This window comes from Danio rerio, chromosome 1 (genome assembly GCF_049306965.1).
Source record: "Danio rerio strain Tuebingen ecotype United States chromosome 1, GRCz12tu, whole genome shotgun sequence".
Taxonomy (NCBI): domain Eukaryota; kingdom Metazoa; phylum Chordata; class Actinopteri; order Cypriniformes; family Danionidae; genus Danio; species Danio rerio.
The window spans coordinates 57,115,001-57,130,603 of NC_133176.1; the positions used below are offsets into that span (position 1 = coordinate 57,115,001).

Genomic DNA, 15,603 nt, shown 5'->3' on the forward strand with positions numbered 1-15,603 from the left:
CGATGGCCCAGCACAGCGTGTTCAGGTTCCTCCAGGACCATTCGGTGCCATTCACCTGATTGTGAAGCTTTTCAGTCATGATACGCTCAGTATCAGCATAATCCAGATGAGTCAAGTAGACTGGAGAGGAGAAAGAGATCAAGATGAAGCTTCCTCCAGCAATATTCCCATTTTAAACCAAACTTAAAATTCACTGACTTCCACAGACTAAAATGCAGAATTTTCATGACATCTAATGAACTAAAAAACAGGCCACTGTTGTGCTCATTTATTAATAATATTACAATAATATGTTAGAATTAGGGCTGCACAATATTGGGATTATATGTGATAGGCAATATTGTCGTTGCAATAGACATTTCTTATTTATATAAATTACTTGAAACATGCTATTTTATCAGCCATTTAAAAATAACTTACGACAATAATCCTAAAATGAACAGGTCATGGATATTTTTATGAGACAATTAAATCAAAAACTGTCAAGGTGCAAACATTTCAATAGTATCTGGATGCAGCCTTTATGATGCAAGCTGAGATTGCATCACTCAGTGATGCAATGTCAGACACTATGCACTCAATGGAGTGAGTGACATCACTGTGACGGGTAGGGTTAGGTGAGCGCTTTAAAAAGCATTGGATGCAGCTCAGACTGCACTGCACCAGGTCTGCATCCAGACCCTTCTCTGACATTTAGACTTTAAAAAAAACACTATTGACTGAAATCCAGGTTCTTATTTGCTGATGTCATTTTCCTCTCGTCTCCCAGCATTAGTGTTTATTTTCAGCTCTATTAGGATTTTCAACTAACAAAGAGGTGTGGAGGTAAATAGTAAAGGCCACATTTGATTGGTCAGAATTGAATAAACTTATGCATGCAGCACACAAATGCTTGGCATATAAAATTAGTAGAAATGATTGTACTTTTAATTATTGTTTGCATAGACTATTATTGCTATAAAATCCATTTTGGATATATAGTTCAGCCCTAGTTAAAATAATAACCATATTAAAATAGTTACAGTTAAAAAACAATTTGCAGAACTTTAATATTCACAACATGCATAATTTAACTATATGCAATGTATAATAAGCATGAAAAAAGGGGGTAGAAAAAAAAAAACGCTGTACAGAAATAAAATTGACAAATAGAAAGTAATGCAAACAAAAATCCCTAACATTCCATAAATTGGACGAAACCACAGTTCCTTGACTTTCTATGTCTGGAATGGACCTTCTAAAATTCCACGACATACCAGAAAATTCTTGAATACATGGTTGCTGTAACATCTTTCTATCTGAATAAGCTCAGTCAATTACCCAGAGTCTCCCTCATGTTCTTGTAGAGGTTGATGGAGTCGGTGTCCTTCATGAACTCTCTCACCACTTCGCCCTGATCGTTCTCCACCACTAAAACCTCCTCTGGTTTGGCCATGCGACTCACCATGAGCAAACGCACCTGAAAGAGTCAAGAACACACTGAGCATTTCCTCCCACCAAAAAACTCTGAAGTGCATTTTAGACATGCATTCAATTATGCAATCTTATGATACCACATAGAAGCATGCAGGATTTTGTTATCATGTTGTTCATCACAGCACCAAATGCTTGAAGGCTTTACAGAGTATTCATTTTATTATTTATGACATATTAACATACTGACTCAATTCTTTATTGCCCTGTTGCTTTACAGCTTCACAAAAAAAGATTTTTTTGAAACATTAGTATAAATGTATACACCTTAACGTTTTAACAAACAACTAAGCGTCTTTATACAAGTAAACTTGTTTAGAACTTAATACTTTGTTGGAAAAAAAAAAGAGTTTCCTCTGAATATTTACAAAATAATCAACTCTTGTTTTGGTTATAATACCAGTTACACCCCATTCACACGGGGCTTCAGCATCAACACTTGACAGAGGGCGTGTCTGAAGTTGGGGCTGACGTGATCGTCATAGCAGCGTCAGCCAATGAAATTAGTCAGCAATAGACCACTGTCTGAGCTGGTGTATTTGGATACAGCGATCTGATTGGCTGACGCTTCTGTCGGCGCTTGAAAAGTTGAGCAAGTCCCAACTTCTGCAGCGAGCAACGCCTCTGAAGCAGCACCGACGGTTTCACGATGTAGTTCGGCAACGCCTGACGTCACCCCTTCAAAGTGAATGCGGCGTTCAAGCAACACAATGCAACTTTTCTGCTCATAGCTCCCTCTTGTGGTTGACAAGCACAATTGTCCAGCATTTATTTCTAGTGTTACTTTACAACAATGGTCTCAAACTCAATTTCTGGAGGGCCGCAGCTATGCGTAATTTTGTTTCAACCACCTCCAACTTACACCTGCTTCATAGTCTCTAGTAGTCTTGAAAGTAGTCTTGTTTGATTAAAATTGGAGCAAAACTGCTTGTGCAGTTTGAGACTTATGCTTTAAAGCAACTTTATTCGGGCTCATTCACACGATGCTTCTAAAAATGCAAGACGCAGTGCTCAAGAATGGGTTTTTTAAAAAAAGCGCAGTGCAGCACGAGGTCCATGTGACGCAATATTATGAACGTGATGTAATGACAACAACGAACTCATTAGCAATGGGAAAACAATGTTATAAGCGATTGAAGATGCATCATAACTCGGTATGTCTGGACAAAGTCACAAGGAACGTCACCCCTGCCATGATATAACGATAAATAAAACAGTTGTCATGGCAACACTACTATAAACAGAAGCTTGCAACGCTTTCCCCTCTTCCACGCTCTTCTCATTGGTCCACTGCTTCTTGACCTGATAGTGATGAGCTGCGCTGCTTGTGCAAGTTAAAGATCTTTCAGTTTGACACAATAGCTAAAAAAAAAAAGTGACGTTTACGTGCAAAGCGCTTTATAAGATGCAAACGTAACGGTCAAACCTGTCCAACCAGTGTATTTACTTTGAAAAACAGTAAAAAAGTAGAGCATTTAAAAGAAAAAACACATAGAATGAACAGCTCCTTATGCTGCTTACATCATGATAACACTTAAAATCAATTATCAATTAAAAGCTTATAAATTATCACATAAAAACAAAACAGATAATTAGCCTAGATAATTAGCTGACTGACCTTGGAGAGCACGGGTAGGTACAGGTGTCTACGAGGCGGCACGTCAAAGTGTTGGCTGGTTGAGAGCAGTGGAGATGTGGATGTGGAGAAGGGACTCTCTCTATAGAGCTCAGCAGCCAGATGGTTCCAGTACTCCAGACAGATCTTGAAGATCTCCGTCTCCTCCACCTCAGACACTAGCAGCATGTAGTGCAGGGCCTGTGCACATGGGAGGCAGATTACCACTGTTAGTGAGTTAGGACTACATGAGATATCATTTAAGCATGGATATCGCAAAGTCACATCGCAGTACGTCAATGAGGATCTAAATTATAGCTGAACAGGAGCCACAGTTCAGAACATGGCCACATTCCTTTAACATTAAATAGCTGACAATAATAGAATTTAAAGAACAGATGTTTTAAATTCATTTAATATTGAAAGTTTGTGTATTTTAAAAGCTATAGTTAAACAAGTATGTTAACTTAGCATGTTTTTAAATAAATATCTGTAAAGTATTTGGTATTTTTTTGCATTAGAAAAGTAAAAAAAAAGGACAAATTTAAGTTGGTGTAATTTAATTTATTAAACCTTTTAAATAATTCCCAAACCATTAAACATAGCATTACAGATGTTGTGTTCAGGCCTTCGTGAGACATATAACTTATAAAATGGAGTAGACTGATCAATTTTTCTGTGAGCGAATGAAAAAACCTGGAGTGGATCCCCAAGACATGGATTATACAGAACCCTTAGTAGAGTGAAGAACATGCTTTTTCTCCATGTATTTCTTCAGCATGATTTCTCTAGATTTCAGTGTGTGCGTGTTTACCTCCATAAGAGTCTCTCTGAGGTTTAGTCTCTTCTCGATCAGCTGCCCGTGCTCTTTGAGGAAGGTGCAGAGGAACAGGCTGAGGTTCTGGATGAAGTTCTGCTCGTCATCTTTTCCATTTGAATACGCTAGACGGATGTTTGTGTTCAGCGGGAGCATCTGCCAATCACAGTATGACCACAGAATAGATCAATGTTTGCAGACGTGATGTCATTTTCATTTCTAAAAAAAATATCTCATTAGTGCTTGTGAACAATGTCTCTTCTGCTGACCAAAGCTGCCTTCATTTGATTAAAGAGAGGAAAAAATGAGAAATTGTATTATAATATTGAAAAGCTGTTTTTAATGCGCTCAAATTTTAAAATGTGATTATTACTGTTTCAAAGCTGAATTTTCAGCATTTTATTTTTATTCTGTCACACAATCCTACAAAATCCTATTAAAATGTCGATTTGCTGCTCAAAAAAAACATCTCTGAACATTAATGCTTAAACCAGAGCTTCTTTAGTTTTCTGAAAATCTTGACATTTTTCCAGGATCCATTGATGAACGGAACGTTTAAAAGAACAGCCTTTATGAAAAACGTGTTTGTAACAAGTTATCAGGGCCAATTTTGAACAATTTAAAGGGACAGTTCACTCAGAAATGAAAAGTCCTCATTTACTCACATTTAGGAGGTGCTAAACTTCAATGAACTTATTTCTACTGTTGAACACAAACAGGATATACTAAATAATGATTTAAAAAGCAGCCATTGGCATCCAAAGCAAGAACAAAAAAATACTGAGAAAGTCAATGGCAGCCTCCAGCGCCTAGACTGCAGCTCTGCACAAAAAGCTTGGCCAGAGGAGAAATTGTCACGTCCAACTGAGCCTGGATTAACTCAAGGTTTTCCTTCACTTTCGTCAGTTGATGAAGTTGTTCCTCTCCACTGTTGCCACTGGCTTTCTTGGTTTGGGACTTGTGAGATGGATTTGCTCATCAGTGTTTGAACTTTGAGCAGTGAAAAAGAAACCACACTGAACTTTAACTCTGAAAACTGGACTGACACGGTTTCAATTTACTAAAACTTCTATGTTAAGCTGATTTGACAATCTACATTGTAAAAGCAGTATACAAATAAAGAGAAATTTAAACAGAATTTTTTTCCAGCTTTCTTTAGTACATGATCCTTTGTGCTCGACAGAACAAAGAAAGATTTGGAATGAAGATTTGGAAAGCGGAGGAGTAAATAATGACAATTTTTCTTTTTAGGTGAGTGGTCCCTTAAATAAAACAAGTATCAGTTTCTTCCGAAGAAAGTGACTGTGTGTGTGTGTGTGTTGTGTGTGTACCTGTTTGAGCTGCATCATGGTGAGTGTGAACAGGTTCACAAACTGCTCCTCGTACTGACTGACACTGACACCTGCGATCTCAGTCAGACACTTCAGAGTGACGTTCCGGAACATCGGAACATTCAGAAACTGTGGAAGAAGCCAGAAAACAAGTTACACTTTCTAAAAAAGTCTGCGATCTTCAATGAGTGAGCAGATATAAATGTAGGAGCACCAGCTCAGGCACAAAGCTTTGAGCAGAGAGTCCATGACAAAAGCCAGCGCTCCAATAATATTCCTCTCTTTCTTACGCAATGGCAAGCTGGACCAATGACAGTGCGCCTTTGTGAGAGGAGTGACAGCAGTCTGTGTGCTGCTACATGAGTGTTTTAATGTAATAAACTGAATCACCATTAGAAAACAGCGAAATCTAATGCTCAGTTTTTTTTTTTAATAAAATGTATTTTATTTCAATCAGTGTTGGGCAAAAATTAAACTCATCCAAAGTAAAGCTTTGTTGACATGATACATGTGTGCGCTGTGTGGGGATGCAACGATTATAGATTTTGGTTGTACGATTATAGTCACGGTTTCAAAACACTAGTAGTTTAAAAAATCCTATGAAAACTCCTTACTCTTTAAGTGTTATTTATTGCTGCTCAGTAACTAAATACAGTAACAAATAATAATAATAAAAAAACAATAGTCCAATACAATTAAAGACTTAAAAATAAGTGAAAAAAATGTTTTTGATATTTAAACAAGTAATAACTTTACATAAAATAAACAACAGAACAATGAATTTAAAAAATATATATATTTTTATTTTCGTCTAATGTAAATATAAGCTACATATTAGCTAAGTATTTCCCTTTTAGAACAAATGTAGTTAAAGACTGCTAAACCGCTGTCTGAAAGGCACTATTGATCAAGAAAATAGAAAATAAAAAAGCCAACCAATTTTGTAATCGTAGTGTATGATTACAAAATTGCTTGGCATTTTTATTTTATTCTCTTCGGAGTAGAAATGTGTATTTTCCAGACAAAGTATGACGCTGATCTGTCAGTTCTTGTCACGTGACCCATGGTGCACTCACGGCATTAAACTAGGTGCACCTGGAAATTGTGAGCACATTGCTCCCAATATGTACACGCAAAATGCGCGCTTCCATTGAAACTTGTGTGCACAATTCAAACTAAAACACAGTTGGCATACCTTTGCTTAGTTGCAGCAGTTTTGTTCCATGCAGAAACACGTGTTGAGAAACCATTACGATTAACCGGGACGAATCACAGTTAATCACACAGTAAATCACAGTTAATAGTTAAATCTGTTAATCGTTGCATCCTTAGTGCTGTGTATATTTATTATGTATATTCAGTATAAATACACCCATACATGCATATATTTGAGAAAAATATATTTATTTTGGATGTGATAAATTGTGATTAATCTTTTCCAGGCACTAATTTAAATGTATTTTTTATACATTTATTTTTAGACACATTTTAATTTTTTTATTCCCAAGGATTCAATATTTTATAATAAGTTTGTCATTTTCAGTTCAAAAGAGAAAAAAGGCAATTAATATATTTTGGAAAAAAAAAATAAAAAATTCAACGACACAATCACAAGAAAAACAACAAGTGTCTTAATTATGCCTACTAGGAATTGATTGGATGGTTGTGGAACGCTATTGGTGGATCTCATGTGAGTGACAGGTTTATCCCACCACTATGCAATTAAATGCCAATCAGATGTTATCATATTGTAAATTGTATATTTAATACTTTAATCAAAGGTTATGAGGCCTCATAAATAAAAGAAAAATTAAAATTCCAAAATAAAATTGCTTCTTTAAATATTAACACAAGAAAAGCTTGTCTTATGTTACCTTGTACACCAGCGTGCTGATGAGTTTGGTCTCAAATATGTAGCCCAGGGGAATCCAGTTGAGAAAACGAAGGAGTGTCTCCAATGTGGCATGAACCAGAGGGGCATTCTGGGAATTTTCCTGAAGAAAACAGCATTATATTTAAATAAAGAAGGGCAGCCCAGAGAGATCTAAATTGCACTTAATTATCAAAACAAATACTTTATTAGTACTGTGATTTTGTGCTTCAAACATACCATTACAAACTGGCATAGCTGGAATATTTGGGAAAATTCGTTGCACATACTGAAAGAGGAAAAAAAAAAAAAAGAGAGAAATTACAACAATTATCTTGCCAACCACATCCCAACAGCACCACTGACATGGTCTGTAATTGTGGCATGTTTGACAGGACATCTGTACCTGTCCTTCAGGTGTTTGGCCTTGACCTGAGTCATCTGACCACTGGAGAAATCAAACACCTCCTCACTGAGCAGCTTCAGGATTATCATGTTGTTCTGACACAGACTCTCACTGGTGCGACTCGCTCCCACTATATCACTGATGAATGTGGGCCAGTGTTTGGGCCACTCCTGCTTCAGGATCTATACACACACAGGAACAGAACATCAGCAAAATACAATAAACATGACTAGGACCACAAACATTCCTGAAACCACACTTACCTGCACCAGGATCATGTTGAGCTTCGATATGTACACCTGCTCTTTCTGAAAGCAAAAATACAAGTCAGTGTGGAGGAGATCCATTAACTGAAGTTGAAGTTTGCTAAATAAAGAAATGGGTTTTTTTAACGGTCTACAGAATAAACCACTGTTGTTCAATGACTTTTAACCCAATTAAGCATTCAACAGCATCTTAGGATGAATACTAGTATTTTACAGTACTGTCACTGTGGAGAAGACTAAATAAATTAGCTATTAGAGATTAGGAACTTGTATATTTGTTTTTGCTATTTCTGCACAGAATTTTATAAAGAAATCTGTGGATTTATGCTAAATGATTTTGAGAGAGCAAGAGCTGAAAACCCAACACAAAAAAAAAAAACTAATTAAAAAATACATTCCAAATCCAATTAAAACCACTTGTTTGCTAAGCAAAGGTACAAAAGACTTCATGCAATACATTCTCTAAAAGACAATCAATTAACAAATTGTACTGTACATAAGTTATCTAAACAGGAGCATATAACTTACAAATATTTATGAAACTAATATAAAAATATAAATAAATGTATATATTTACACACATTTACACAAGTAAAAAAAAGATTGAATAAGGGCTCAAAAACATGCATGCACAAGATTTCATGAGACCAGATTAAATATATATATATATATATATATATATATATATATATATATATATATATATATATATATATATATATATATATAAATAAAAATCAAGAGAAATTTTATTACCTCCACGCTGTTGGCATCAGATGAAGTCTTGATTATCAGCCCAACAACATACTTCTTAATTCCTGTGTAGAACAGAGATGTCAGTTCCAGGTTTGCACATGACATTAATCTATATAGTTTTTGCATTGATATTAAAGCAGTCTATGCAAGACTTGTTTATAATATGTTTTTGAAATCCTGCATACTTTCTTCTTTATTGGTTCATTTAAGTATTTTGTGGCATACAAGGAGCAATTGTGCCCTGATTTGCACATAAACAATCACCTGAAATGAATTCTAGAGCACTTTAACAGATACGAGACAAAACCCCAATGGAGATGTCAATTCCAGCATTTTATATGACACTATGTTTATATGTAGCTCTTCCACTGAGACTAAAGCGGTTTATGCATAAGTGTTTGTTTTTGAAACTCTGCGTGTTTTCTTAGTTTGGTTCATTTGGGCATATATTAACATTGCAATGATTTGCACCAAAACAATAACCTGAAATGATTTCTGGAGCAATCTGACTAAATGGACCAACAAACCAAGCAGTATCACAATTCATAACAATAAATGTTATATAGAAAAAGAAGCAGTGTGTGATTATTTGAGTAAGAACATCAGTTATCACAGCTGAAACAAAAAATTGACACCTGGAAAATAAACCTTTACTTATTCCCACTTGTGTTCTTTAAAATATGCCTTCAATTTTCATCTATTGATTATTTTTCTTTTATTAACTGAACTGCTGCTGCTGTCATGGAATGTCTAGTATTTGTTTGTAAACTGCTTTATGTATAAAAATAAAAACATAATAAAAGTGTTGTGTCATTGTTTTATCTGTGCAATGGAAGAATGCTGAAAAAAACGAAGCTTTAAATTGTATGAGAAATTGCATATTTTAATTGAAATATCACCCTGGTCCACAAAACCAGTCATAAAGGTACATTTTTGGAAAATGAAACAAAAATCATGAATGAATACATTTTTCATTGATGTTTGGATTGTTAAGACAGAACTATTTTAATTGAGATAAAGATACTGGAATACCTGTAATCTGAGGGGTCAAAAAAATCTAAATATTTGGAAAATTGCCTTTAAAGTTGCTCAAATTAACTTCTTGGCTAAATTAAGTTACATTTTGATTGTAATTCAAATTATAATTTATTATAGTTTACAGTAGGAAAAGTAATTTTTTTTTTTAAAGCAACATGATCTTTTATAAACCCTCATGCATCCTAAAAAAAGAAGCTCCTCAATGCAGGAAAAAAAAGACAAATGTCATTGCCTAAAAAGACCACAAAAATATATATTAATTTTTTTCTATTTTCACAGATGTAGATTTTTGAGCATCAGTTGTAATCATAATACTTCGTTAATTTTCAGAATTTTAAATCTTTAAAATGCTGGTTTGTTTACAAAAATGACAGTTAAAAAACATTCGTCAACTTTCATGTACTATACGTCAAGCTAATTTTGATTTTGTTAATTAGTCTTGGATGTGTCAATGATAACCACCAGCATTCTTTTTATTTATGTAGTGTGCCACTCAGCTCCTTTATGAACTAAAATGTCCATTCCATTAAAATCTAAATATTTTTTCTACTTTAACTGGCATTGATGTTCTCATCAGCATCAGTTCTAATCATAATTACTGTACCAAATATGCATTGATTTTTTTTTTTTAATTCTACCCCCTTAAATACTGGTTTTCTCTTGTCTTGAAGGCCCTAAAAGGAACTTTATTTTGCACCAAGTATAAAAAAATAAATAATAATAATACTAATTTGAGGAAATATATTTTAAATTCCAATAAAAATACATGCCTGTGCTAAAATTTATGCAAATTACATTAATCACAGGGAACATTATCAAAAAAGCTCAACTGAAAAAGACAAAAATGTCCTTAGGGATGCACAAGGGTTAACATTCTAATGATAAAAATAATAATAATAATAATAAATAAAAATAATAATACTAATAGTAATTGACCCATACAATGTATTGTTAGCTATTTCTACAATTAAACCTGTGCAATTTAATACAAGTAAATCTAAACAATTTATCAGTTAAAGTGTGAATGACAGCTGCATTCATATTGCGTGAGTCACAGCAGCTACAGATAAAGCCACAAAACCCTTGAAGCACAAACTTGTCAATCTTGAGAGATGATGCAGAGGAACACAAACAGCTTTGACCAATGAAACAACAGCTGTATTAACAGGTGACTTGCATAATTACATTAGCACATTCAGTACACTTTGAAATGCAAACCGAACTAAGAAAATGCAAGGCGATCAAATGAATTGCATACTTCAGAACAAAGCAAACATTTTACAGGTCTGAAAAAGGACATCACCTTCACACTGGTTTCGTGGAAGAATCTTCCAGCGTGTTTTAATCACCGTCTCTAGTATCTGTAGAGCGTAGTACTGTAATACAAATCACAAAAAAAAAAGATTAAACAATAGCTTAATGCTGTGGAATTATTAGGATTGATGTTCAACTAGACATGGGATGACAACCGGTTTTAAGGTTTTCTTGGGTTTGGAGAAGTCAAGGTTTTAAAACCGCTAACATTTTCTGTTATACCGTTTCTATGGTATATGTACGTTTTTTTTTTTTTTGTTTTTTTTTACATGTTTTTCGACTATTTTATTTAGTTTTTTAGAGCAAAAGCAGCTTTTAAAAGTAGGGCTGAGCAAAAAGGGGGGGGGAAAAACAGACATTGCAATATTTTATTTTACATATTGCAATATTGGGCATAATTTGGGCTCTATTTGGAGAGAATTTGTTGTTTTGAATTGATTAAGATAATTTTGAAAAGCAGTACTGCATAAAATACAAAAGACCAATCACAACCATTGGTAAATACAGTAGCAAAAAAACAAATAAAAATGAACAGTGCTTTATAGTTTTCTAGTAGTACAGATAGATGAATTAAATTATCAAATGTAAAATAACCCTGTATAGACTTCACTAAAATTGAATGTTTAAATATCTGCAAATGATCAAATGTTGGGGGAATTTGTGGAGTTGTTTCATAGTGGAAAAACAAATTATGTTTTTTTTTTTTTTTCAACTGTGGCTCATGGGGTCTGTTCTTCGTACTTGGATAATTTAGTTAGCTGGATTTCATTATTGATGATTTGACAATTCAGGATCATTTCATTCTTCAAAACTCATCTGAGAGTTGTTATCATAGTAACAGTTCTGGTAGCTCAAACCTGCTCATGAGCAGGCACATTTCATACAAACAGGATTAAATCGGCTCATTTCACAGCTAATACTGAAAGTATGTACCAAATGCTGATATTTTCATACAGTAGTTGTATACATTTGGGAAAATAGTATAGTTAAATATTTTATATAAATAAAACTTCTCTTTAAGGGGTTCAAACAGAACATTTATTAACATAGACTTTTTTTAGATACAAACGCATACAATTGTAAGGTACCAGCTTTGGTACAATTTCAATATATATATTTTTTTAAAGAAATCATCATTTATGAAATCATGCACGTTTTGACAGCTGATATGACCATGATTTGATGATTCGCAAAAGTTTCACCTTTATTAATATCAAAATGATTTTTGGATTTAAACTTAAACAGTTATTCCTAACACTGATTAAGAAACTTAAATAAGCTTATGCTACTATAATAAAGAAAATGCACTTTAAATGTAAAAATAATAGCTAAATACTCTTGACACATGAAAGTGTAAAGCCTGCACCCCACAACAACGGTGGAAAGTTATTGCGCAACATTAAAACAGTTTACTACAAATTTCATGCAACTTTGCTCACATTGATAATTGAATATTAATCAGATGATGTCATTACGCTGCTGTGCCGTTAGCCAATTGCTGATCATATATTCGAGGATCAATAGATCTATCCTTCACAACACACGCAAAAATCTCAGATGAGTTCATCCAGACAGTTTAATCTGATTTGCGAAATAGTTTGAAGAACTAAATTCGCCAGAGATCAGTCATCAAGACTAAAAGATTCAGGATCTGTTAAGTCATCTCAGAACAGGGGTACCAAAACTCAGTCCTGGAGGGCCGTTGTCTTGCATATTTTAGTTCTAACCCCAATTTAACTGAATTGAACCAGCTAATTAAGCTCTTTCTAGGTTTACTTAAAACTTCCAGGCAGCTGTGTTAAAAAAGTTGGAGCTAAACTATGCAGGACACCAGCCCTCCAGGACAGAGTTTGGACACCCCTGCCTTAGATCATTTAGGCGAGGTATGAAGAACAGACCCCAGGTATACCGTCATTTGGGAAAAAAAAAAATAAAAAAAAAAAATCAAGGTTTTGAAACCTCCCCAAATTTTCTGTAATACCGTTCCTAAGGTGTGTGCAAGACTTTTATTTTTTTTGTTTGTTTGATTGATTTTTAGAATAGCAGTATCTCCAGTAGAAAAAGATATCCTAAGATGCCGTTTTAAATTGTAAAGAAATCAGTGTTTTTAAAACAAATAAAGACGGCAACAGTCAATAATTCATTTAAATTATTTAGCCTGACATGTTTACTGTTCCAAAATATTATAAATCTTTCAAAAAATAAAATATATTGTATTCAAAAGGGAAAGAAAGGTTTTGGTTTTTACCCAGACATTAAAAAAATATATATTTTAGAGCCTTGAGCACAATACCGCGATATTTTTATCCAAGGTTATCATACCGTCAGAATCTTATACCAACCCATGCCTAGTTAAAACGTTTCTTAAAATAAAATATATTGTGTTTAATGGGGAAAAAAGTTTTTGTTTTTTACCCAGACATTTAAAAAGAATCACAATACGATGAAACCATGATATTTTTATCCATGCAGGGCTCAACAATAAGGACTGCCCGATGACCTGGGTCCAAAGTGAGAGATGCTCGGGACAGTAGACAGAATGGTCACTAAATTAATGATCTAACTGCCTTGTCACTAAATTTTTATTTGCCAGCGACAATTTGTCAACTGTATGCAAATACAGTGTTAGAATTGAGAAACAATTAGTTCTTTTAAGTCTTTGAATGCTACCTTTTCTGTGAAGTCGTAAACACCATATTGCTTTTCGGTTCCTCTTATCTGATTGGATGTTGTGAGCATGTTATTTTTTCCATAACCTGGTAAAAACCAGTACAGTGCAGAGACGACAACATCAAATGATGAGGCTAAAAGAAAACATCTGTTTCTAACATTGTGGAAACAGACATTAACATGTGTACAACACCAGGAAAAAAAATGAAGTGATGTTTTGTATAGTTTGTCATCACTTTTAAGTCCGCCACCTTTTGTTTAGCAATAAAATACCTGCACATTTTCCATACTGCTATATTTTACTGCTAAATATTTTAACATTTTCTGAATATTTAAATTCTAGATTCACAGACATTATTTTTGACACATTATTTAAAATATGTGGCTAAGAAATAGCTATAATTTTTTTTTGGTGCGGGGCCTGTGAAAATTTTGGCAGGGCAAGTAAAAATCTGCACCGCTGGTCCAATCGGGCTAGTAAAAAATATCCTTAGCCGTTGAACCCTGCCATGGTTATCATACTGCCAAACTCTTATACCGTCCCATGCCTACGTTCAATAGCTGGACTAAACATACTTTAGTCTTCATGTTCTGCGAGAACTCCAATATGGTGTCCACTCTGGTCCAGGCATCTGGATGGTCCTTCAGGTTGGTGAGAACTTCTTGTGCCAGTCTTTGCTGAAATAAAGCAAAAAACATCTTTAAATGTACGATAAACGTTTAAAGGATCAGAATGACCTCTAGTCATGAACTACTGAATACCTGAGATCCCACATCATAGTACATGGAGTTGACCACATTGTCCAGTAAATTGATGTCGAGCTTTTGACTGAAGTCCAGCAACTGTCGTGCTGTGTGATCTGCCAACATGGTCATGTCTGCCGGCATAGAGCTGAAGGAGACAAAGCCATCATCTTTTAGTTATTAAATATTAATAGTGACACTTGTCTGAACACTCAAGGCAACGGTAGAGTAGTTATCTACGCAGAGTGAACTCTGATATCACAAGTTAGACAGTAAACCAGTGGGTCATTCCACGTGGTGTGCTTTTACACACAATACACAACATTTAAGCTTTCATTTATGATCAAGTACACTCCATTGTGAGTGAAAGGGCGTTAATTAAAAAGTTTTTATAAAATTATAAAACATCTATTAGATGTAATGTGTGTGTTTTTCCACGTATAGAAAATGATTAGTAAATATCTTAATATACACCAATTAAACTTTTCACCAAGCAACCCACATGAGTTGCTCTGCAGTTACGGGCTGCGATGAGGAACAAAACGCGTTTTCGTTTCTGGCCACCATCAGGCAGTGTGTCAACAAACTAGCACTTCATTCAACTCTCTAATCGCAGGAGTTACTACGTAAAACAGACAAGCACCACACCAAACACCCCAAGAATAACCTTTAACTTACCTGTTTTAATCAATCTCCTCTTTTCGCTTGAAAAACAACAATGCTAACGTGCTTTAGGGTCGCCAACTATGTTTAGGTGTCCTGGAAAACGTGCGCAGCGTCCAAACGAGATCAAGACTTCGGGTATAACGTTATATATAAAAATAGTCTGTTTGATTTATCTCATTTTACACAATAGCATGTGTAAACTATACTCAAAAGGCGGTTTGAGCATCTAGCAACTTCACCTTAAATGCTAACTAGCTGGCTACCTCACTGTATAACCATACATACTACAAAGCAAAGCAAACGATACCACAAAAAACACAATTTCGGTGTTATTTATAATTATTGCCTTCAGTAATTGAGTCCGGGTCCTCTTTCAGGCAGCAGCTCGTGTTAGTTCATCTCTCTGTCTGTATAACGGCTCACAGCCCGCCTTAAATTTCTCACTCCGCTTTATAACATCAGCATCAAACCAATCGTCAGTTTATTCGTTAGTCTCGTGTAGAAAAACCGTTGTTTTGTAAGCAGATATTTGCGAGAGACTGTGACCCAGCTCCTCGCCAGTCTCATGCATCACACGCAAGACCGGTTGAAACCGGTTCAGACTGGCATATTCCATCTCGGTTTAGTTTTCAGCCCG

At 34.8% G+C, this 15,603-nt stretch overlaps 1 protein-coding gene across 2 annotated transcripts in view; it reads right to left on the reverse strand.

The window, feature by feature from the left end:
• Positions 1 to 15,570, reverse strand: part of xpo1a (exportin 1 (CRM1 homolog, yeast) a) — a 28,982-nt gene extending 13,412 nt beyond the window's left edge. Inside the window, exons 1-14 of one of the 2 annotated variants that reach the window (XM_073906179.1) lie at positions 15,313 to 15,570; positions 14,319 to 14,448; positions 14,133 to 14,234; positions 10,876 to 10,948; positions 8,535 to 8,596; positions 7,776 to 7,820; positions 7,513 to 7,694; positions 7,347 to 7,395; positions 7,111 to 7,230; positions 5,237 to 5,365; positions 3,903 to 4,061; positions 3,092 to 3,289; positions 1,321 to 1,459; positions 1 to 120 (exon numbers count right to left, since the gene is read on the reverse strand). The exon at positions 1 to 120 is cut by the window's left edge and continues 62 nt beyond it. In XM_073906179.1, the coding sequence (XP_073762280.1) occupies positions 1 to 120; positions 1,321 to 1,459; positions 3,092 to 3,289; positions 3,903 to 4,061; positions 5,237 to 5,365; positions 7,111 to 7,230; positions 7,347 to 7,395; positions 7,513 to 7,694; positions 7,776 to 7,820; positions 8,535 to 8,596; positions 10,876 to 10,948; positions 14,133 to 14,234; positions 14,319 to 14,444 (1,504 nt within the window). In that variant the 5' untranslated portion in view covers positions 14,445 to 14,448; positions 15,313 to 15,570. Of the gene's footprint in view, positions 121 to 1,320; positions 1,460 to 3,091; positions 3,290 to 3,902; positions 4,062 to 5,236; positions 5,366 to 7,110; positions 7,231 to 7,346; positions 7,396 to 7,512; positions 7,695 to 7,775; positions 7,821 to 8,534; positions 8,597 to 10,875; positions 10,949 to 14,132; positions 14,235 to 14,318; positions 14,449 to 14,978 lie in introns of both variants that reach the window. The other variant, XM_009294702.5, reaches the window with a different exon arrangement.
• Positions 15,571 to 15,603: the final 33 nt, after the last annotated feature.